Consider the following 21229-nt stretch of genomic DNA (forward strand, 5'->3'; position numbering starts at 1 on the left):
CGGGGCCATGGGTCCAGCCCCACGCATCATCCCACGCAGAGCAGGGCTGGATCATCCCTGGAGCAAGGCTGGGATGGATTGAGATCACTGCGGGGGGGTTGGTTCTGCCTGCGGGGGTCCATGAGGGATGGCAGCGCTTTGCACGTGTCCTGCAGCTGGGGTTGGGCTGGAGAAACAGACGGGGAACGGCAGGGAGGGGTCCAGGGGGCACAAGGAAGGAGGAGATGGGAGGGCAGATACAGAGGGCTGGAGGTGAGGGGCTGCGGGCACCCGGCTGGCTCGGCTCCACGGCGCTGGCTGCTGCCAGGGCTTGGCGCTGCCCCCAGGGAGGCGCTGAGGGGGCTCTCCCCCACCCCGGGGGCAGCAGGCACTTGGTTGAGGTAGTTCACAAGGTCACTCCTGGCCAGGCGGCTACTGGGGAGAGAAGCAGCCGTGAGCAGCGGGAGCACGGGGGGGCCGCCGGGGGCAGCACCGGCGCCGAGCTCTTACCACCACGCGGCTGAAGTCATCGGCGAAGGTCACCCCTTTGCTGAGGCGCTGCTCCTGCGAGCCCGTGCTGCTGCCGCCGCTCAGCGAGTTACGGCGCATGATGCCTGCGGGGACACGGCGGCCCTGAGCGCGGGCACCCAGCGGTGCCGCGGCTCCCGGGGGTGGAGCAGAGGGGGGGGGGGCACCTTGGGGCTGCGCCAGCTCCAGGCGCTGCAGGCTGTTGCGGCGGGACGGGTTGAAGCTGCCCTTGGAGAGGCGGCGCTGGCGGCTGGAGAGCATGGCAGCGGGGGACACGATGCCCAGCGGCGGCTGCTTCCCCATGCGCAGGTACAGCTCCTCGATCTCCTTCTTCTGCGCGCTCTGCAGCAGCTGCACCTCGGCCAGGTGCCTGCGGAGGAGGCAGGAGCTGGCAGCCGAGCCCTGTGCTGAACCCAACCAAGCTCAAGCAGCCCCTGTGCTGCCCCCCAGGTGCAGCCCCCCCCCTGCTCTGCTCACTTCTGGCGCAGGTTCTGCAGCTCCTCCCAGATCTCCTCATCCTCGCTCTCGGTGTCGTCGCTGCTCAGGTAGGACAGGCTGCGGGAGTAGCTCATCCACACCTGGTTTATCACCGCCTGCGGGGCGCTCTCGCCACCGTCCTCCCCAGGACCCTCCCGGTCACTCTCTGCTGCCGCCGCCCTGCCCTCCTCAGCCAGCACCTCCTCAGCCTCAGGCTCCTGCTCCACCATCTCCAGCACTGAGTCCGAGTCGCTGCTTGAGCTGCCCCTTGTGTCCGGGGCTGCGGGCAAGGGGGAGCCGCTGGCTGCTGGCTCTGAGCCGTGCTGCTCACCCTCACTGCTGCCCAGCACCGGAGCCGTCGCTGCCAGGTCCTTGGTTGGTGTCACCCGGAAGCGGCCCAGGATCTGGGGCTTGGCCTCTGCTGGGGACAGGGGGCAGTTGGTGGGGTTCAGAGGTCTCGCAGTGCCCTGGCACAGCCTCGGCCCTTCCCCGTCTCACCTTCATTGATGGGCGAGAGCTGGGCCTTGGGCACACCAGGGCCTGGTGACTCCGAGATGATGAGTGAGTGGCTGGGCTTGGGGGAGCCAGGCAGCACCTGCAGGCACTCAGACACTGTCAACCACCCCACCCGGGTCCCCCTGCATCTCCTGACCCCACTGCTGTTCCCATGCCCTGAGACCCACTGCCTGCTCAGCCCTCCCTGCATCCCAGGGGCTCCCCACCCCATCCAGGGCAGGATCTGCAGTGAGCCCAGCCCCTCCGGAACAGCCCCACCTGAGGAGCCGTTGCCACCCCAGCACTCACCGCGCTGCCCTCCAGGCTCCCTGGTGTGGATGTGCTCAGCGATGGCAGGGGACTCCCCCCAACACCGCTGCCTGTGGGGCACAGTGGGGCTGGTGCTGGGGGAGGGAACGGCACAGGCCCTCTGACAGGGGGCACATCAGCCCCTGCTGACAGCAGGGTCCCGCTGGAGGCTGGTGCTGGCTTGGCCATGCTGGTGGGGTCGGGGTAGACAAAGCGGGGGGGCCCCAGCACCAGGCTCTGTGGCCGCGGCAGCAGCGGGGGGTACACGTGTGCACCGGAGCTGGCGATGGAGGAGACGCCGGGCAGCAGTGTGTGCGCCACGCTCATCACTGCCAGAGAGAAGACATTGGCCAGGGAAAGGAAGGGGGTGGTGGGGGACCAGGATGTGCTGGTCACGGGGGGGCTCAGGGGGCTGCTGGGCTCGCTGGGCACAGGGGACGTGGGGAGCAGCAGTGGGGACAGGAAGGGCTGGGGCAGGGCCGGGGGGACGGGCCCGCCTGGGGTGCTTGGGGGGCTCTGTGGGAGCACCGGTGGTGCTGTCAGCCAGGAGGGAGCCACCGAGACAAGGGGCCAGGTCTGCACGGAGCCTGCAGAGAGAAGAGCATCAGGAGCACCCCATCCCTCACAGGCCCCCTCCTGTCCCTGCCCTGGCACCTTGAAGCCTCGGGCTGTCAATGGCATGGGCCCAGGCACCGGGATGGATGCGCCAGGCTGGTACCTGCAGGGGAGCCCAGCAGCGCTGGCTGCAGCTCACCGGCTGCTGGTGCCTCCACCGGGCTGCCGAGGTTGTTCTCCAATGGGGAGCTGCTCAGCAACGGCAGGACCGGGGACTGCACTGAGAGGCTGGGGCTGGTGCAGCCCAGGTCTGTGGCACAGGGGTGACAGCCGGCACTCAGCCAGGGCAGAATGTGCCCCATGGGCTTGGCCAGGGCCATTACTCGCCCTGCATGGGACGTGGGGAAGGATGAGAAGGGCCTGCACAAGGCAGAGACCTACCACTGAGAGAGGATGAGGAGATGGAGCGCGCCAGCTCCTGCAGCGGCAGGTCCGTCTGCGAAGGGGATGCAGTGAGACAGCGCTGGGGCAGAGGCCCCACACAGGCTGATCCAAGCTCCCTCCCCAGCCCCAGCACTGGGCAGGGTACACCACAACCCATTGCAGGAGCAGGCAAGTGACCTGGAGCCACAGGCATGGGGCAGCTCCCACCCATGGTTAGAGGGCTCTGCACCCTGGCCCTCTCCCACTGGGCTCCCTGGGGCCAGCAGCACCCACAGCCGTGCTCAGTGTCGGTGCCTGCCCTGGGCACTCACGGGGCTGCCCTCAGTCTCAGGGCTCCGGGGCAGCTCCACAGCACCGCTCCCATCCTTGCGGAGCAGGGTCTGCACACGGTGGATGATGTCCCGGATGCGGTGGATGAAGCCGTCCCGCTCCGACTTGAGGATGAACTCGTTGTGGACCTGCGGGTAGAGGGGTGGTCAGCGCCCAGCCCGGCCGGGTGCACTCCAGCCCTCCCCCTGCCCCGCAGTCACCATGACAGCCGCAATCTCCTCTGGGTTGTCCCCGTCCAGGTCGAACTTGAAGGTCACCATCTTGTTGTTGTAGGTCTGCAGCTGGCACTCCACCACCCGGTCGTTCTTGTCCGAGATCTGTGGGGCAGCGCGGCCGGCTCAGCCCGGGCTCAGCCTCCTGCCCCCCCGCCCGCTGCCCGCGGCACTCACGTTGGTGATGCGGAGCCTGGAGCGGGCTCTGCGCCGCAGCAGCTTCCCCGCAGCCCTCTTGGCCGGCCCCTTGGAGCTCTGCTCGCCGGCCGACAGCCCCTCGCAGCCGTCGCTCATGCCCGACGCCACATCGGAGGCGTAGCTGCAGGGAGCCCCGACGGGGAGCGTCAGCGCCGCCGTTCGCAGCCGCCCGCCCCGCGCCGCCGGCCCCGCGCCCTCACCTGTCCACCGGGGAGGAGAAGCCGCTGGCCGGGGGCAGCTGCACCGCGATGCTCTGCGGGGAGAGGACGGCGTCAGCCGGGGCCGCGCCCGCCCCGGCCCCAGCGCCGCGGGGCCCCGCTCACCGTGGGGAAGCAGCGCGCAGGGCGGGCGGGCGGCGGGCTCGAGGGGTCCCCCGCCGGGCAGCTGCGATGCGCCGGGTCCGGGGAGTCCAGGAAGCCGGAGGAGCTCAGGTACCCGTCGGTCTCACCATCGGCTGCGGGAGCATCGCGTGAGCACGGCCCCGCGTGGGCTGCGGGGCTCGGTCACGGCACAGCTGGAGGTGGAGAGGGACCCCCCCCCCCCCCAACCGCTTCCCACCCCTGTGGTCCCCCCAGCCCAGCCCACGCCGCTGCCCCCCTCACACGTGGCCGAGGAGTAGCTGGTGTGCTGGTAGGTGAAGTGCTGGTGCTGGTCAGCCTCGGGCTCCTCGGGCTCGGGGGGGAAGGTGCTGCTGAAGATGGACTCCCCGGAGCCGGGTGTGAGCAGGGCGGGCACCGGGGCTCCGGGCGGCAGCGGGGACTTGAGCTCCTCCAGCATCCGCAGCACCCCCGGTGGCTGCTCCGGCTCCGCTGGCGACGGCATCTCCCGGGAGCGCTTCAGCTTCTCCCGCTTGCGCTTGATGGCGACCACACGGTCCCGCACCGCCTTGGCCACCAGCTTGTAGTCGGCCTCGCAGATGAAGCCCAGGACCACCTGTATGGGAGGGCTGTGTCAGGCTGGGGTGCAGGGACCCTGCAGCGAGCAGGGCTCCTCCATCCTTGAACCCACCATCTCCTGGGCCACCTCCTCCGCCACATCCTTGTAGAGCTCGAAGAGGAACTCGATGGCGTTGTTGTCCTTGTACTTGCCGTGCAGCTTCTTCGTGTCATCCATGCGCAGCCAGAGCTTGAGCCCAGACTTGACGCCATCGTCCTCCTCCGCCAGCTCCACGTGCACCCCCGTGTCCTCCTGGAAGAAGGAGTGCTCCAGCAGGTCCTGGATGGTGTACCTGTGGGGAGCACAGCTCAGCGTGGGGCTGGAAGCTGGGGGGGCTCTTCCACCCAGGCCCCTGGTCCCCTCCTACCTCTCGTCCTTATCCATGCGGATGCAGCCCTCGATGATCTCCTTCAGCTCCGGCACCTTCACCTTGTAGAAGCTGCTGGGCTTCAGGCCCTGGGGGTGATGTGCATCAGCATCTCCTGTGCTGGACCCTGCCACGGTGCTGGGTTTCCACGGCTGAACCCAGGCTCTGCAGGGCCATGGTGCCACCAGGCACAGCCCCAACGGCAGCAGGGACATGTGTGGACATGGCTCCCAGCCCATGGTCCCACCAGCCTGCATGCCCCGGGGGGCCGGGTTTCCACCCCAGTGAGCAGGAGCCAGCCAGCACCGTGCAGGGCAGCGGCGATGCCCCAGGCGAGGGGTGGCTGAGCAAACCTGCTCTCGTTCCACCCCATTAACGTGCTGGCAGTGCCTGGTGCAGGGGGAGGGACGTGGGGCCTGGCCAAGCCACCGACCCCCCGGCCCTGTCTCACCACCCAGACTGGTTTTAGTGACACATTTCGGGGAGCAGCAAAGCCAACCAGCTCCATCTGACCAGCTCCCCCCTACTCCCTCACCCTGCTCAGCACCAGCACCAGCATCACCCCAGCTCGGGGCCGCTCACCGAGGTGACCTTGCGGTAGATCTGGGCGGCGTTCTGGCACTCGGAGTAGGGGTACTCCGAGGTAGCCATCTCCAGCATGCACATCCCAAAGGCATAGACATCCACCGCCTCGTCGTACTTCTCCTCATACATCTCCGGCGCCATGAACTCGGGGGTACCTGGGGGCAGGAGCGGGGCTCAGTGACCCCCATCACCGCCCCATTGTGGCAGCCGCCAGCCCAGTGCCACCAGCACCCCACCTATGACGCTCTTGGCGAAGGAGGCTCGCTTCAGCGTGGCCAGCCCCAGGTCCCCGATCTTGACGGAGCCGGTGGGACCCGTGATGAAGATGTTGTCGCACTTGAGGTCACGGTGGATGATGGGGGGCGAGCGGGTGTGCAGGAAGTGCAGCCCCTTGAGGATCTGCCGGCTCCAGCGCTGCAGCACCTTCAGCTTCATCTCCTTGAACCGCTTCAGGTACCTGTTGGGGGACACAAGGGGGTCAGCCCCTGCCCACCCTCCTCCCACTGCCATGCTGAGCCCATCAGGGCACAGCAGCCCAGGCAGGGCCAGCAGCAAAGAGCATCTTGGCTGGGCTCTGCAGACACAGCCCAGGAGGAGCCAAGCTCTGAGCATCAGTGCCAGGAACCAGCCAGGGTGCCGGGGCCACCCCATCCCCATGCAGGTGGTGCCAGGGAAGCTCCTGGGTGTGCAGATCCCACCTGAGCCCTCCAGAGCCTGCTGTCCCACCTCAGCACCCATGTCTCCCATCACTGCAGGGACCCCATTCCCTCCCCTCACTCCCCAGCCTGGCACTGGGCCCCTGCTCACGTTTTGAGGGTGCCGGATGTCATGAGCTCTGTGATGAGCACGATGCAGAGCTGGCCTTTGATGGACGACTTCCAGGAGTCATAGAAGCGGACAATGTTGGGATGCTGCAGCCCCTTCAGCATCTCCACCTCCTCGCTGAACCGCTGCCGTTCTGTCTTTGACAGCTTCCGCGTCTGTGGGAGCAACGGGGAGAGGTGGTGGGAGCAAATGGGGAGACACGATGGGGGCATTGGGGTCCCTGGCGAGCACAGGGGGATGTCCTGGCTTATAAGAGACCCAGATGCCCTCATCCCTACATGTGAGGTACCAGGGGCTGCTGTGGCCCCAGTGCAGAGCTGGGATCGGACCTGCTGTCCCCCAGCACAGGGGCCCATGGGGGGCTGGAGCCATCCTTGGCCATGGTCTCTCTCCATCGAGCCAGCCTCCATACCCCAGCCTTGCTCTGGATGGAGCTGCTCCCCCCAGGCTGGGGAAGGGTGGCCAAGGCCTCCCATGACAGATGCTGTGGAAGGTGCCCTGTGTGGGGGCCGCCTGCCCCCATCCCCATTGTTCTTATCCCGCACCAAGGGATGGGGATCCCCCGCTGCAGCCACCCAGCCGAGGGGATGTGCAGGGGCTCTGCAATGGCTGCTCCCCAGCACAGCCCCTCACCGGGGCATCACCAGCTCCCAGCGCCGGGCACCGGCGTGGCCGGGTGCTGGGCCAGCCTCAATGAGGCCTTTGTTGGGGAGAGCAGGAGGGGGAGGCTCCAGCTCAGGTTTTTCCATGTTCCTCCTGCTCGAGTTAATTAAAGTGGAAACCGAAGCCGAGGGCACTGAGCAGAGCTGGGGCTGGGGCCAGCGGGGAGGACATGGACCCCTCTTCCCGAGGGACACGGCCCCATAACGGGGGAGGCACCAGGAGCCAGGTCCTGTCCCAAGCCCAGAGAGCTGCAACCACTGAGCCTCAGGCAAGGCAGGGGGATGCGAGGGACCGGGACTGGGGGCAGCAACAAACACCACAACCAGGGACCCCAAAGGGCCCAGCCACTGCCGAGCAGGAGCCCCCCAGCCAGGAGCCCCCCAGCCAGGACCCCCCTCCAACCCTGTGGGGCTGCGGGGCCAAGGGAACCCCCCAAGCTGCTGCTGGCAGCCACGGCGCTGCCACCACCAGCGCTGCCAGAGCCGAGCTCGGCTCCTTGGCCGGTGGCCGCCTCCATCAGCACAAGCCGCTTTCCCAACCTCTTCATTGCATCACAGCGGCCCCGCGCCCGGGCTGGAGCCGCTCCATAATCCCCTCTGCTTTTAACGCACGCTCAGGGACCCGGCTCAGCCCAGATGAGAACCTGAGCCCTGCTGCAGCGCATGAATGGGACCTTTCATACCCGAGGAGGAAAACAGCAACCGAAGCCTGTGCATGGCCCAGGGCACAGGGGCGGCCCTGCCCAGCGCCGTGGTTGCCTTCACACCCCGGCCCCATCGCCACCGAGGAGCCTGGGGGTTCGCTGCGCCCCACAAGCCTGCGCGGTGAACCCAGAGGGGCTACAAACAGCGGCAGGGAGGGAGCCCCCTCAGCCACGGCTCTCCCAGCTTGGCAAGAGGGGTCCCCGCGGGGCCACCAGCAGCCCGGCTGCTTGGAGACAAACCTGGGGGAGCTGCGCTTGTCCCCAAGCCTGTGCCAGGGCTCACCCGGCTCCGTTCCTCCCGCACAACAAAAGCTGCAGCGGGTCCCGTTCCCCGGCATCCTGCCCAGCGCCCACCGAGCGCTAGCGTTAGGGTGAAGGAGCTGCGCAGCCCCGGGAGGAGGGGGCAGCGCTGCCAGCCCCGCACGGGGACACCGCGTCCTCCCGCAGCAGCCGCTCGGGCAGGGCAGGGCAGGGGAGGACGCTGGGGACGGGTGAGGAGCCGGGTGGCTGCGGTCCAGCCCCATCCCCTGCGCCAGGAGCTGGCTGCTGGGGAGCCCGTCACGGCCAACAGCGGGAGGAGGGAGCGCCGGGCACGGCCAGGGACGGCTCCCGGCTCTGCGGCAGGAGGCTCTGCCCCGAGCGGGGAAGCTCCAGCGCTGGCCTCGGGGTCTGCACCCCCCGCAGTGCCCCGGCTCCGTGGGGACCCCTCGGGCTGTGAGGGGGGATTTGGGCTCCGGAGGAACGTCCGCAGTGATGCTGCGGAGGGGCACAGAGCACTGGAGACAGCCCAAAGCCCTCTCTGCGGCCACAGCACCCCAGCGGGTGCCTGTGCATCACCACTGCCACCGCCGCATGCTGAGCTCGTGAGCACACACTCATGTTCCCAAACCCGCAGGACCCCGTCGAGCAAATCCCGTCACCCTGCTCAGTTCACCCCGTGGAGGGGCAGAGCTCCCAGGCACTGTTCCAGGGCCTGGCCAGGCTCAGTCGCACGATTCCCAAGCACAGCACAGGCAGGACAGGCTGGTGAGCGATGGACATGGTTTGAGGAGGTGCAGGGCTTTGGGAAGGTGCCCACAGCCCCTGGGGTCCAGGAACTGGGGGAGCACAGCAGCACCCAGGGAGCCCAAGGGGACCCACAGGAAAACCACTCACAGGCAGGTATTTACAGCTCGATCCTGCTCCGGGCCTCCAGTTTCCTCCCTGCTTCCTCCTTCCTGCTGCCCGCAGCACCTATCCACAGAAATAGCCCCCAGGCTAAAGCTGGAAAGCACAAACAGGTCACTGCGGGGCTGCGGCCCGCAGGCAGGAGGCAAAGACAGATGCTGCCTTCAGGCCTGGGGACAGCGGCACAGGGGACAGGGACGGGCAGGTCCCCAGAGGAAGGCAGGGGACAGAAACATCCTCCAGGTCACCAGGTACCCAAGAGGGAAGGGCAGGGCAAGGATGGAACAGAGAGCTGGGGTTTGGGATCGGGAGGCATCAGAGCAGCCGGACAAGGCTCTCTGGACCGGAACAGGTCAGGGCTGAGGTCAGGTATTCATTTAGAATTGAAAGGCAATAAAAGGAGAACTGTGAAAGACCCAGGACAAAGCTATTTTTAAAAGGGCAGAACCACAACCAGTTTTATTTGCGGTTCCAAATCCCGTATTTGTGTCACAGGGTCTGATTCTTTGCATGATTGCTGAAAAAACAACAACTGCTGAAAGTCCTTTTCTGTGCTCTCAGACCCTTGTGGGACGTGGATCTGGGGACAACAGACACTGGATGAAGAGCACTCAGTGGGATGGAGAAGGGAAAGGGCTGGGGCAAGCACCGGGGCTGCACCTTGAGGGGCTCATGTGTACAGCCCAGCTGCAGCTCCCCTGGGAGGTGATGGTGGTGGCCCAAGGAGCTGGGTCTGCCTGGCACTGAGGGATGCTCATGGGATCATCCCCATCCAGAGCTCTGCCTCTCTGCAGCCCGGCAGGCTCAGGGCCGGCAGTGGCACCAGTACGTGCCCACTGGGCTCGGGCACAGCAGCTGGTTCTGCTTCCCAACTCCATTCCCTCCACCAGGGATGGTGCAGCTCAACCTCTCACAAGACACCAGAGCTGCCCCTGCCTGCTCCATGACCAGCCCTTTGGCCCCATTGTCACTGCTCTGGGCTGCACAACAAGCACCAGGGCTGCATCCAGACCCAGTGGACACACAGGAGCTGCTCTGACTCAGGGCTATGGGGACAGGGGTCCCACAGCCCAGCCACAGGAATGAGCAGCAGGAGGGCAGGGAGCTGAGGCACGTCTGGGTGAGGGGCTAAGACCCATAGAGCCAGCTGGTGGGAAGCACTGGGCACAGCTCGCTCATCCCAGGAAGGTTCTTGGCTCACCAAGGAGAGCCCTTCCCTGCCAGAGGACTCAAATGGAGCTCAGGAGCGTTTGGGCAGAGCTGCACAAGGGGAGGGAGAACGGAGCCGGCTGAAGCAATTGTGCAACCCGGAGGCAGGCGTAGGCCCAAGACCTCACCTTCCACAGGGAGCCCCCCCAGCATCACCCACTGCTATCGCAGGATCTTGCAGTGCTGGGCCCAGCCCGGCACCCGCCTGCAGCTGCACCAGGGCTCTCGTAACAAGGCAGCAAACTCGCAAGACACGTTTGTGTGTGTTGACAAGGACTGGGACCTCCCAGGAGCCACCCCACCATCAGGAGCCTGTTGGAGACTTTGGACTTCACCAAAGCCCCTCCCCAAGGGCTCCATGGGGAAAGGGGAGCCCCATGGCCTGGCTCTCCCTGCACAGCTCCATGGACAAGATCAGGCCCATCAAAAGCAACAAGTGGGAGCAGGCATTGCGGAGGCAACACCTTCACCGCTGCCACCAGCGCCCTGCTCTCAGCACCCTGCTGCAGGGCAGCGAACGGGATGGAGGAGCAGGGCAGCAGGAGGAGCTGGGAGCACGCTCAGAGACCTGGAAAACCACCGGTCCTGGTGCTGGCCACAGAGAGCCCCTGGCAGCACCACAGAAACCATACACGGGTGCCCACAGACACCACTTCAGCCAAGGTCAAGCAGCCAGAGCACAGCAAGGTCGCTCCCGAGGGACGCCCAGGCGCGGGCTCGCTGCAGCACGTGCCCCTGCACACACCGAGGGCTATCGGAGCAAAGCTCCAGCACTGGCACAGGCACAGCACCAGAGAGGGCTCCTGCCCTTGCTGCCCTTCCAAAGGGAAAGCTGCAGGCTGGTGGGCAGGGGAAAGGTGCTCAGTCCCTGCAGCAGGTCCTGGATCCACCTGTAAACCCCCAGAGCTGGGACCAGCACCAGGAGTGCAGGACCTCCGGTGCGCTCCATAGCACAGGCAGCGGGCAGGCAGACGGCAAACAGCGTGTGATGGGCAGGGTGGCCGGGAGCAGCGCGTTACCTGGGGAGCCTAGGCCAGGGCCAGAGCCCCTGCGGCTCCAGGGAAGGGTGAGGGAACGGGAGGGGAGACTGAGCCCAGTGCAGCGCCTTGCCCCTCTCTGCCGCTGCAGCCCGGCTGCACCGAGGTGCCGGGCACCAACGGGGGGACCTCGGGTCCCTCCCGGAAAGATCCCTCCCGGCAGCGGCGGGCAGAGGGGCTCGGGGCCGGGGGCGGGGGGGACTGCCCATGATGGGGAACTTGACGGGGCAGGGCGCGGGCAGAGCGGCCGTACCTGCAGCTCGCACCAGGCCACCTCCACCGTGGTCTCCGTGTCCAGCCCCTTGTAGACGGTCTTGAAGGAGCCGCGGCCGATCTCGATGTCAAACTTGAGGAACCGGCCGTCGGGGGAGGTGGCGACCGCGCGCGTCTCCACCTCCTCGCTCTCCGTCTCCTCCGGCTCCCGGCGCCCGGCAGCGACCGGCGGTGGCAGCAGCGGCGGCGGCGGAGACCCCCCGCGCCCCTCGCCCGGTGCCGGGTACCCCAGCAGCTCCAGCTCGGCCGAGCTCCGCCGGTTGAAGCGGAAGGAGGCGCGGCGGGACTCGCGTCCCGAGAGCCGCCGGTTGCGGTGCGGGGCCCTCCCGGGGAGCCCCGGCTCCGGCTCTGGCTCCGGCGCGGAGTCGCCTCCCGCCCGCTCTGCCTCGGGCTGGGACATGGCTCCGGCGGCTTCTGCCGCAAGCATCGGCTCAGCCCGGCCCGGGGCCACCGCTCCCGCGCAGCTCCGCACCCGGCGCCGCCGCGGCCCCGCAGCCACCAGCGACCGACGAGCACCGGCCCGGGCACCGGCCCCGGCCCAGCCCGGCGGCACCTCCCCCGCCCCGCCCGGGCCCGCCCCCACGCGGCCACCGCCTCCCGCCTGCGCTGCGCCACCGGCCCCGCCACCGGGCACCGGCGGGCACGGGCAGCGGCGAGGAACGGGCTCCGAGCAGCCCGGCCCGCGGGGACCGGGGCATCCCCTGTCCCGGTGCTCCCTCGGCCGGGGGCCGCTGCCCGGCTCCTCCCGGGGCTCCGGGGCCGCGCTGCCGTGGCGTTGGCACCGGGGGCTCGGAGCCCCCCTCCCGTCACCGCCCCGGGGGGCTCTGGGGCCGCTGAACCGAAGCCCCGGGGAGGGGGGGGGGAGCGCAGGGAAGCGCCTGGTTTAGACATTTCCTCGGGGTTCCGGAGCAGCGTGTCCAGGAGCAGCCCCGTCCTGCTCCCCGCCGCTCCCCACCCTGACATCAGGGTCGTGCAAAGAGGAAGATCCGAACGTGTGTGTCAGCGTTGTGCGAGCCAAAAGCTGGGACAAGAGCTTGTTGTCTCTCCAGGTGAAAGGAGGAGGTTGTTCTACCCGGTGAGGCTGTTTACACAAAACACAAAGCAATTGAGCCTGGCGCTAATTTCTTTTCCCTAAGGTCAGATTGTTTCTACTCAGCGATACTGGAAACGCGAAGGAAGGGATGGACACAGAGCACCGCCGGGTCCCCCCCAAACGCTGACCTGGTGCATGCAGGGTGATGCAGCGCGATCCAAAGCCAGGCTGGATGGGTCTTGGAGCAAGCTGCTCCAGTGGAAAGTGTCCCTTCCCATGGCAGGGGGTTGGAACTGGATGAGCTTTAAGGTCCCTTCCCACCCAAACCAGTCTGGGATTCGATGATCCAGGGCTGCTGGATACACAGCGCGGTTGCAGCCCCACAGACTCCCGTGTCTGAGAAGCAGGGAGGACCAACCCGCACAGCTCTGAGCAGCACATGCCTCCCGGTCATGGCCAGCCCAAACGCTGCCCAAGCCCCTGTGGCCGCTGCCACTCGAGGGGTCCCAGGCTTGCAGGGAGCCCCAGATCCGCAGCAAGAGACACAGAGCCAGGCAGGGGTTGTAGGCTTGGGCTCCGATAGGCTCCTGTCCCCGTATCGAGCAAAACAAGACGCCACAGAAGATCCCAGAGGAGGGTCCCGGTCCCAATGAGGCCACTGAAGGCAGGAAAGGAAATTCAGGAGCCGTTTGCTCCGACTGCTGCCCTCCCACCCCTCCAAGCTGGAGCCAGCCTGGCCTGAAATCAAACGGTTCCCGCTGGGCAGTCAGGTGCCCATTGCAGCGCTGTGATGGTGCCCACAGCTCCCCTCTTATCAGGGTGACATTTCTGGGCTGCGGGTGCCAGCACTGGCCTCTGCTTTGAGGAACCGCTGCAATCAGGCAACGCAGCCCATTTCTCGCTTGCATTTGGCTGCCAGGAGAACAGGGCACTGTGTAATCGCCCTCCTCAGGATTAGATCGTGAATCAAAGCCCTACTCAGCTCCTTGCTCCAGCAAGCCCTGCCAGGAATTGTCCATTCTGATTGCAGAGCTTGGGGTGAGGTCACAGGGGGTGCAGGAGGGGTCGGACGCAGATGGGGGATGCACAGCTCAGGCTGTGAGGCACAGGGTGCCCACCTTGGGAAGGGTCAGAATGGATGAGAGCTCTGCAGAGCCCCATGGCTTGTGTCAGGGTTGGCTTCAGCACCCCATGGCCTGGAGCTCGCAGCCTCCTCCTTGCCCTGACACATGGGTTCGGGGAGGAGATGTCACCCAAACCTCAGCTTTAACCCCAGGCAGATAACTCGGTAACTCCAGAGGATTTCCTTACAGCTGGAACCCGCCTGCACGTCCATCCTCACATACACATCTATCAAACTGGAACAACTCCTGCTCCAAAACCATGTTAAATAAACCCCTCTTGGCACTTCCCCCCCCCGTGACAGTGGGATCCGAGTGTGGGTGACCTGATAGCACCTTATCTGGCAGCAGCCCCCTGCGCTCTGCCTCGCCCTGGGCAGCGAGTCCTAATCACTGCGGCCAGATGTGGCAACGGCCTCAGAGTGGCCACAGGCCAGGGACTGCGCCAGCCCCCCATGGAAAAGGCACCTTCTCCAGTGAGGCCCTTGGTGGGGACAGAGCCTGAACTGTGCCTGTAATGGGGCACGCGGGGGGGGGCAGAGATTTAGGGCTGGGTTTTAAACCCTCCAACACCGACCTCCCATGCAAAGGGACCAGGAGGGATGGGGTGGGCAGAGCCCGGGCCTTGGGAGCACTGTGGAAGCAAAGAAGTGGCAAGCACGGAGCCACCTGGGTGGGTTCCAGCCATATCCAGCTCCGTACTCTGCTCCTCCTTCACTTTGCTCCAGGAGCTCCCTTCTCTCACGCTGTGTCTGGAGCACCAGGAAGAGGTGAACCTGCTCCCAGTCATGGGAATGTCGTGGTTGGAGGCTGCCACACTCCCTCCGAGCAGTCTAATCATGACTCTTCCATCTCTACCCAGCACCCGAGGGCTTGACGCCAGAGCAGCCTCACAGCATCTCTGGGCTGGCTCTGCTGTCCCGGTGCTGTGATTACACCACCAACCATTATGAAGTGCTGAATAAAGATAAGGAAGCCGGGTTCAAAGGGCTCTTGTTTTACCTGCTGCAGGAGCTGAGCTCACCCCCAGCTACAGACTGCACCGTTCCCTGCAGGGGGAACAGCTGCTGCTGGGAGCTGGTCCCACCGGACCCCATGGGTGCAGCCAGATGCGACCCTTTGGAACCAGCCAAGAGGGTGTGGGAAAAGGGAGATTACCCAGTGTCTGTTCTGAAGGGGGGGACTTGCTCTTCCTCTTCCTCTTCCTCCTCCTCCTCCTCCTCCTCCCACTAAGTAAGGAGCTGAGAGAAGTGAATCACTGCCAGGAGTGCATTGGAAAGAAAAAGGCTGGTTTAGGCTTATCTAATGTCACATCAGCCATTTCCTAGGAAGGGAGCAAATTTAATTAAGAACACAGACTGACTCAAGGACAGCCAGGTTACACACAGCACACCCAACACAATGCTGAGGCATGGGCATCACGCATACAGAGAGCAAGGAACACAAACACCCCCAGCCTGGCTGCTAAGGGCTCCTCATCCGGAGCAAACCTAGAGCAGCCAGCACAGGAACAGGGATCGCTGCAGGGATACAGGGAAGCTGCAGCAACCAGAGAGGGAAGGGCTCAGTGTGGGTGGCACGGAGAGGAAGAGGCATCGAAGTAAGCCCAGGGCAGCCACTTGTAGCTGATGGTTCCTACAGAGACTTCCCTGGCTGCAGAGGCAGGAGCCCCATGCCCACTGTGGGGACACACTACAGGGCTCTTGGCACAGCACAGCCTTCCCTGTGCCATCCTGTTGGCTCACCTCAGCACCAAGGGTCTCCAGAAAGGATCAGACTCCACATTAGCCCAGTGTGTCAGTGGCTCGTGACAAGCCCTGCCGGTGCCTTTCTCCAGTGGACAAGTGCTGTCACACAGGAATTCACCAGCACAGAGAGGAACCCTGGGCACCAGCCACAGCTGTGGCCATGCCCACATGAAACCAGGACATCCACTCAGCTCAGCTCCATACAGGACATTTTCACATGTCACCACCCCACAGACTGAGCCTGACTCCAGCATCTCATCTGCACTGAACATCACCCACTGTCAATGGGGACTGCAGCTGAACCAGTGCCAAGTCACCCTGCAAGGGCAGGACAGGCTGCTCAGCACCGGCTGGGACAGATGGAAGCAGCACGCTGGGGAGCTGGATCCTGAGAGCGACCACACTGGGAATGACCAAAGGTCACTGCAGCACAGAACCCCACCTCTGCCTGCAGCCAGCACCCAGCCCTCGGGTGAAGGACGGGGAAGGCAAGTGTGATCCTGGCACAGCTTCCCCCATCAGCAGGTTCAGGATTTACTGGTCATGGACTGGGTGGTGGTTCCTTACAAGCTGGGCCCTTCGTTATCAGCACCGGGAATCTAAGACCTTAGTCATATCCTGCACCAGCCGCTGTTGCAGAGGCTTTACCACACACCTCTGCAGCAATCCCCTCAGCTATCAGCAGTCTGCAGAAAGTAAATGTCGCCCTCAAGACAAGCAGCAAGGGCCCCCACACAGCCCATGGCTCCGGTGTGTGGAGAAAAGCACTTGTGCTGTCCGCTTCCCACTTGGGAATGCTGTGCAGTGTTCCCAGCACGCTGCCGCGCTCCACTGGTGCAGCAAGGAAACGTGGCTGAAGGGCAAGAACCTGGTACGCTGCTCGGTTTGGTTCCTGATGTTAAAATAAAGATAGACTAAAGCATCCAGGCTGCTCTATAAATACAACTCCTTTTAATTACTCCAAATTAGTTCCTTGGCAGCCATCCCACCCCGCTGCACAGCCTGCTCTGCGGCAAGCACGGATCATCCTGCTGTCGAGGGCTTCCATGGCGCAGCGACAACCGGCTTCTCGTGCTCACTCCCACCTTGGCAATGCTGTCTGGCTGCAGAGCCCAAGCACTGGGCAGCAGAAAGGAAGGGGCTGCCCTGTGAGGCCCAGCCTGACCGGCTGGAGAGGGCGCTCTGTGTCCCTCAGGGATGGGGATCAGCAGCAGGAGCAGTTCCAGCATCTCACTTCTGGGCAGTCCCTCTCTAGAGCAGCTTTAGCCTCTCAAACACAATCAACTCAACAGGGAGAAAAGACAAAAGGATCTCTGAATGCTTCTAAGTCGTGTCTTTGGGAGGCTTCGCAGGTTCTCCTTGCCCCAAGATGTCCCAAGTGTGCAGCTGCTTCAGCCATGGCTTGCACCCAGGCCAGGAGAGCAAACCCTCCCAGAGAACCGCTCCGGCAGCCAGGGCAGAGCCAGGGGACTCCTGTCAGAAGAACTTGACGCCTCGGCCATCATCCAGCGTGATGATCTCAGCCTTGTGCTCCTGCTGCAAGGCTTGCAGGGCACGGAGCAGCATCGCCTCATCCAAGCCGTGGAACTCTAGGGAAGGACAGAGATGCCCATCAACAGCGAGAAGAAAATCACATCAGGAAACAAAGAGGCTTACAAAGCCCAGCAGGGGCTGGTGGCAGCGAAGCAGAGGGCTCCGAGGAGCACCTCTCAGACCCCAGCAAATCTGGAGTTACACACTGATCCTGATGCTGCTGCATCAGGAACAAAGCCTGAAGGTCAACAGAGAGGAGGGAATGAGTCAGCACTCCCAAAGGCAGCGCAGGAGCTAGACACAAACCCAAAGCACTGGGTACCTTGTGGCAGATAAGAGCTGGGGTGTGGGGAGGTGTAAATGCAAACAGTGAGAACAAAGGGAGATGTTCATCCAGGGCTGTAAAAGCATCTTCAAAGGATCATTCGCCAGTGCTGAGCAATAAAACTGGTGGACTTGCATAAGCAATTCCAAAACATTTAGTCTATAAAACTAAAATCTCACCATCATCAGCATGCTCTGAAAACCTGCTCCAAACAAGACACATGACCTTACCTTCGTTCTCTGTATCGTCTCCACTGACTAGTTCATACAGTGTGAATACAGAGTTGGTCAAGCCGTTCTTTGACACCTGGAAACATAAAAGCAACATAACAAATGTCATTTGTGTGATTTAATACCCTCAGCATGACCTCTCAGTGCAAGCGAAATGGAACACAGACATCACCCAATGAGCAGAAACACCCTGGGGAGCCAAGAAACAACAGCTGAGGAAGCTGAGGAGGTTCCTTTCCCTGCACCTCTGCTCTCTCAGCCACATATTTCACAATAAGGGCTTGTGCCATACGAACACAACTGCACCTTACAGCAAGTAAAGAGCTGTTAATGCCCCTGTGCTTCACTGGGACAGATAGAAACAGGAGAAGCAGCCAGGAAGCAAAGGAATAGTATCCCAGTGGTCCCAGCCCTCCCGCACACCACGCCTGCATCCTCACCCACTGATAGATGAGCTTCCCCCATTCTTCTGGTCTCCTCCACATGATCAGAAAACTGGTTTTGTTCTTATCCAACCATTCCAGGTTTCCTAAGATCGAGAAGGAAAAGGGATTTAACCAGGGCACAGGCCTACGATAAGGCTCAAACCCACGGGTTTTGTGACCCGTGCTGGCCATGACACCCCCGGCGCTGCAGGCTCTTGCCCCTCCCCATCCCAGTTCTGTGCACTCTGTGTGTACGGGAAGGAATTTGCCCTTCGGGCCCCTCTTCCCTGCCCACCCCGGCAAGGCAGGGCCTCGGACCGGCCCGCACAGAGCCCACACAGCGGCTGCCGCCCTCCCCTCCCCGCGGCACCGGGCAGACGGCACCCACCGTTCTTGCGGAGCTCCTCCAGCACCACCTGGATGGATTCCAGCGGGAGCTTCCCTGCGCGCGGGTTAAGGACACGTTCACCGGGAAAGGGGCTGCGGGGAGGGCGCGGGGCGCAGCGGGCCCCAAAGGATACGCTGCAGGCGCTGGTTGGCGAAGAGCGGGCTGTCCTGCGCCTCCCGCACCGTCATGGCGGGCAGCCGGTGCCGCTGGCTGTAGGCGAGCGCCAGCGCGCACCAGGCCGAGAGCTGCTTCTGCCGCGTCTCGCCGTTGGGCTGCAGCCTGCGGGGACTGCGGTCAGCGGCTCCGCGGACCCCCCCCGGGCCCGCTCCCGCACCCGGCCCCGCTCCCGGTTCCTCTCCACCCCTCCCGGCCCCGCTCCCCGCTCCCGGTCCCTCTCCGGTCCCGCTCCATCCCCGGTCCCGGTGCCGGTCCGGCGCTCACGTGAAGAACGGCGGGAAGCTGTACTGCCAGGGCCACGCGAAACTCATCGCCGCCACCGGAACCGCCGCCGTCTTCCGCCCGGCCCGGAGCACTTCCGGCCCGCCTCGCCGAGCCCCGGCCCCCGCGAAACCCCGCCCTTTCTAAGCTCCGCCTCCTCTATAAGCCACGCCCCCTCTGAGCTACGCCCCGCGTGGCCGCCGGCGGCCGAGCCGCAGCTGCTGCCCGGTGCCCGGTGCTCGGTGCCCGGTGCCGCCCCGTGCGCGTTCCCTGCCCAGCGCTGCCCCGAGCGGTGCAAGAACCCGCGGCACGTGTAGGGGGGAAGAAGCGTTTAATCCCTATCCGGGACCAGCGGGGCAGGGGGGCTGCCCCAGCAGCGTGTGCCGGTAGCCCCGGGACCCCCCCCATCATCCCGGCGGAAACCCCCCGCCCATCCCCGGGCGGGCAGCACATGCACGGGACACACACGGCCGCTGCCCGGTCTCTGCCCTCCGCAGGACGGGGCGGCTGGAGCCGTGGTGCCCGAGCGGCAGCGCTAGGGCTGGGCCTTGCCGTCCTTGCTGCGCCAGATGACAAGGGTGACGAGGAAGGGGATGAGGCAGATGGGGGCGATGATCATGGCCAGCAGCACGTCCTCGGGCGGGTCGAAGTAGACCTGGTGCTCCAGGGTGCAGTTGTGGAAGTAGCGGTGGTGGCTCTGGAAGATGTACTGCTCTGCCAGCGCGTTGGGGTAGCCGTAGTGCAAGTGGTCAGCCCAGTCCTCCAGGCAGGCCTGCAGCAAGCTGTAGGGCCTGGGGAGAGAGCACAGTGTGCTGGGAAGGGATGGGGACACAAGGTAGCTGCGGGACACAGAGGAGCTGCTGGAGAAGGTGGCTTTGGGTGCTTTGGCCAGGGCTTTGCCCCAGTCAAACACTGTCTTGGGAGCTGCTTTCACCATGTGGCCCTGGGGATGGAGGGGCCACAGGCAATGCCCCCACCAAAGAGTCCCCATATGCAGCTTCCCCCACCAGGGCCATCCCCAGAGCTGGCCAGAGCCCCCCATACCCCTGCAGCACTGCCTGGGGGGGGTCTCCAGCCACCCCGTACCTGCTGATGACTTTCCACTCGCACAGCTCTGACGCTGTCACGTTCCTCATCACTTCAACAAATAAATCCCAGCATTTCTGCGTGAGGTTGGTGTACATCTCCTCTGCAGGCAAAAGGACGGGGTTCATCCTGCTGTGCAGAGCCTGCGCCACTGCCCGGCCCCGGCTGAGTCCCAGCACTCACCCACGAGCTGCTCCGTCCAGTTGAACATGGCCATGGTCATGGGCGGGCTCGTCCTGGCCTCCTGGCCAAAGCCCTCCACCTCGGCAACCACAGGGGACAGCCTGGTCCCCAGGAGCACTGTGGAGTGGGGGGGGACAGGGTCAGCAGGAGACGGACACAACAGAGCTGGGTCTGCAGGAGAGCACTGCTTTGGGGTGTCCCTTGGGGCTGCAGGGAAGCGTGCTGCCGGAGCCCTATGGGCAGGGACCAGGGGGGGCAGCCAGGCAGCAGGCAGCAGCCCAAGGGCTTGGAGGGGTGTCAGGGGGCTGTGAGCCCTGGGCCACAGTGTGAGGGTGGCCATGCCCCCTGCCCATGGGGACGCACTGCAGGGGCCGCCCCATTGCCCCCGGTGGCTTCGTTGCAGCTGGACAGGGCTGGGGCAGGAAAAGGAAGCTCTGGCCGCAGCACGGCACTGCCGGAGAGCCCCTCCACCCGCTGGCTGCCTCACAGCAGCACTGCCTGCCATGGGCACATCCCCCCTGAACACCAGAGCCCCACAGCCCGAGGAAACCATCCCGTCCATCTTCTGCCCTCGGCCTAGGGCTCACGGCATGGGGCAGCAGCGCCGAACGTGTGGTGAACTGCCCTGGTGGGCACTGCCATAGGGAGCTCCATCACAGCCACGGGGTAATTCTGGGCTGGCACAGCGGCAGCAGCAAGGGCAGCCTGCCACGTCCTGGTCTTTGTCCCTGACAGCCCCTTCCAGCCTGTCTCCGCCCGAGCACTTGTGGTGCCGCAGCTCCTGCCCCAGCCCGGGGTGTCGCGGGGCTCTCCAGCCGCTCTTGTGGGTCATTTGCCAAAAACAGGGCCGTGAGTTGGTGGGGGCTGCCCCACAGCACCCATCGCCTGCCACTGGTCCCTGGCCACGCAGGCAGTGCTGTCCCCACTGCCCAAGCTGGGCTGAGCCGAGACCCTGGCCCCGGGCCCCCGTCCGGGGTTGTGCGAGGCACCGGAGCCTCCCGCCCCCCTCGCACTTACCCCAGAGCAGCAGGACCCCTCCAGAGAACCGGCCGGAGCCCCTCGGCGTGCGCGGTGCCATCCCGCAGAAGCCTGCGGCTAACGACCGGGACAAGTATTTCAATGGAAATAACAGGAAGCAACTCCTTTCCTCTGACAGGGGCAGTTTGACTACAGGAGACGTGTGAAAAATGAGATTGCTCAGCGCTGCTTTAAAGCGGCTCTCCCGGCGGGATCCCGCCGCCGTGCGGGGCCAACGGCCCCTGCGGACATCGCTCCCGCACGCCGGCACCCGGGCAGCCCGCGCCTCACCCGGCAGCCCGGAGGCTCCGCTCCCCGCGCCGCACGTCCAGTTTTACGAGGCCGCTATTTGTTTACTTGTGTATTTCTCTTTAATCCTGTCTGGGCTGGGTTGTGAAATCCCTCGTCTC

General features: G+C 64.8%; 3 protein-coding genes across 5 annotated transcripts; all 3 read right to left on the reverse strand.

Annotated features, from left to right (window-relative positions):
• Positions 1-97: 97 nt before the first annotated feature.
• On the reverse strand, positions 98-11831 carry WNK4 (WNK lysine deficient protein kinase 4). 2 transcript variants are annotated; one of them, XM_061367012.1, is made up of 20 exons: positions 11273-11831; positions 6223-6395; positions 5652-5872; positions 5413-5570; positions 4831-4919; positions 4536-4755; positions 4130-4460; positions 3851-3981; positions 3728-3780; positions 3507-3648; positions 3318-3434; positions 3099-3245; positions 2785-2839; positions 2507-2653; positions 1789-2375; positions 1483-1579; positions 985-1405; positions 675-877; positions 493-593; positions 98-411 (listed from the first exon to the last, which is right to left on the reverse strand). In XM_061367012.1, the coding sequence occupies exons 1-20, from the start codon at positions 11717-11719 to the stop codon at positions 394-396; spliced, it is 3858 nt and encodes a 1285-aa protein (XP_061222996.1). In that variant the 5' UTR covers positions 11720-11831; the 3' UTR covers positions 98-393. The 2 variants fall into 2 exon arrangements, with proteins under 2 accessions (XP_061222996.1, XP_061222997.1); XM_061367013.1 differs by having other exon boundaries at positions 98-414.
• Positions 11832-16123: 4292 nt separating this feature from the next.
• On the reverse strand, positions 16124-18676 carry VPS25 (vacuolar protein sorting 25 homolog). Its single transcript, XM_061367016.1, has 6 exons — positions 18537-18676; positions 18229-18374; positions 18096-18149; positions 17723-17811; positions 17283-17358; positions 16124-16783 (listed from the first exon to the last, which is right to left on the reverse strand). The coding sequence occupies exons 1-6, from the start codon at positions 18581-18583 to the stop codon at positions 16671-16673; spliced, it is 525 nt and encodes a 174-aa protein (XP_061223000.1). The 5' UTR covers positions 18584-18676; the 3' UTR covers positions 16124-16670.
• Positions 18677-18968: 292 nt separating this feature from the next.
• Positions 18969-21227, reverse strand: RAMP2 (receptor activity modifying protein 2). Of its 2 annotated transcripts, XM_061367018.1 has the most exons (5): positions 21111-21227; positions 20820-20969; positions 19803-19919; positions 19620-19722; positions 18969-19324 (listed from the first exon to the last, which is right to left on the reverse strand). In XM_061367018.1, exons 2-5 carry the CDS (start codon positions 20878-20880, stop codon positions 19069-19071), a joined length of 537 nt encoding a protein of 178 aa, XP_061223002.1. In that variant the 5' UTR covers positions 20881-20969; positions 21111-21227; the 3' UTR covers positions 18969-19068. The 2 variants fall into 2 exon arrangements, with proteins under 2 accessions (XP_061223002.1, XP_061223001.1); XM_061367017.1 differs by having other exon boundaries at positions 20820-21181.
• Positions 21228-21229: the final 2 nt, after the last annotated feature.

Source organism: Neopsephotus bourkii, unplaced genomic scaffold (genome assembly GCF_033783945.1).
Source record: "Neopsephotus bourkii isolate Nb327-2 ecotype Australia unplaced genomic scaffold, CSIRO-AGI_Nbou_v1 NB_1370, whole genome shotgun sequence".
Taxonomy (NCBI): domain Eukaryota; kingdom Metazoa; phylum Chordata; class Aves; order Psittaciformes; family Psittacidae; genus Neopsephotus; species Neopsephotus bourkii.

What these genes read in the sequence shown, in the direction of transcription:
- RAMP2 (XM_061367018.1), bottom strand. Translation starts at nt 20,880, where the DNA reads ATGGCACCGCGCACGCCGAGGGGCTCCGGCCGGTTCTCTGGAGGGGTC. An exon ending in AGGGGTCCTGCTGCTCTGGG is followed by an intron (nt 19,920 to 20,819) that starts GTAAGTGCGAGG and finishes CCCACTCCACAG; the next exon opens with TGCTCCTGGGGACCAGGCTG. An exon ending in GAGTGGAAAGTCATCAGCAG is followed by an intron (nt 19,325 to 19,619) that starts GTACGGGGTGGC and finishes CTCTCTCCCCAG; the next exon opens with GCCCTACAGCTTGCTGCAGG.
- VPS25 (XM_061367016.1), bottom strand. Translation starts at nt 18,583, where the DNA reads ATGAGTTTCGCGTGGCCCTGGCAGTACAGCTTCCCGCCGTTCTTCAC. An exon ending in GGAGGAGCTCCGCAAGAACG is followed by an intron (nt 17,812 to 18,095) that starts GTGGGTGCCGTC and finishes TCTCGATCTTAG; the next exon opens with GAAACCTGGAATGGTTGGAT. An exon ending in GGAAGCTCATCTATCAGTGG is followed by an intron (nt 17,359 to 17,722) that starts GTGAGGATGCAG and finishes TTATGTTTCCAG; the next exon opens with GTGTCAAAGAACGGCTTGAC.
- WNK4 (XM_061367012.1), bottom strand. Translation starts at nt 11,719, where the DNA reads ATGCTTGCGGCAGAAGCCGCCGGAGCCATGTCCCAGCCCGAGGCAGAG. An exon ending in TCTACCGCAAGGTCACCTCG is followed by an intron (nt 4,920 to 5,412) that starts GTGAGCGGCCCC and finishes CATCACCCCCAG; the next exon opens with GGCCTGAAGCCCAGCAGCTT. An exon ending in GCTCTCGCCCATCAATGAAG is followed by an intron (nt 1,406 to 1,482) that starts GTGAGACGGGGA and finishes CCCTGTCCCCAG; the next exon opens with CAGAGGCCAAGCCCCAGATC.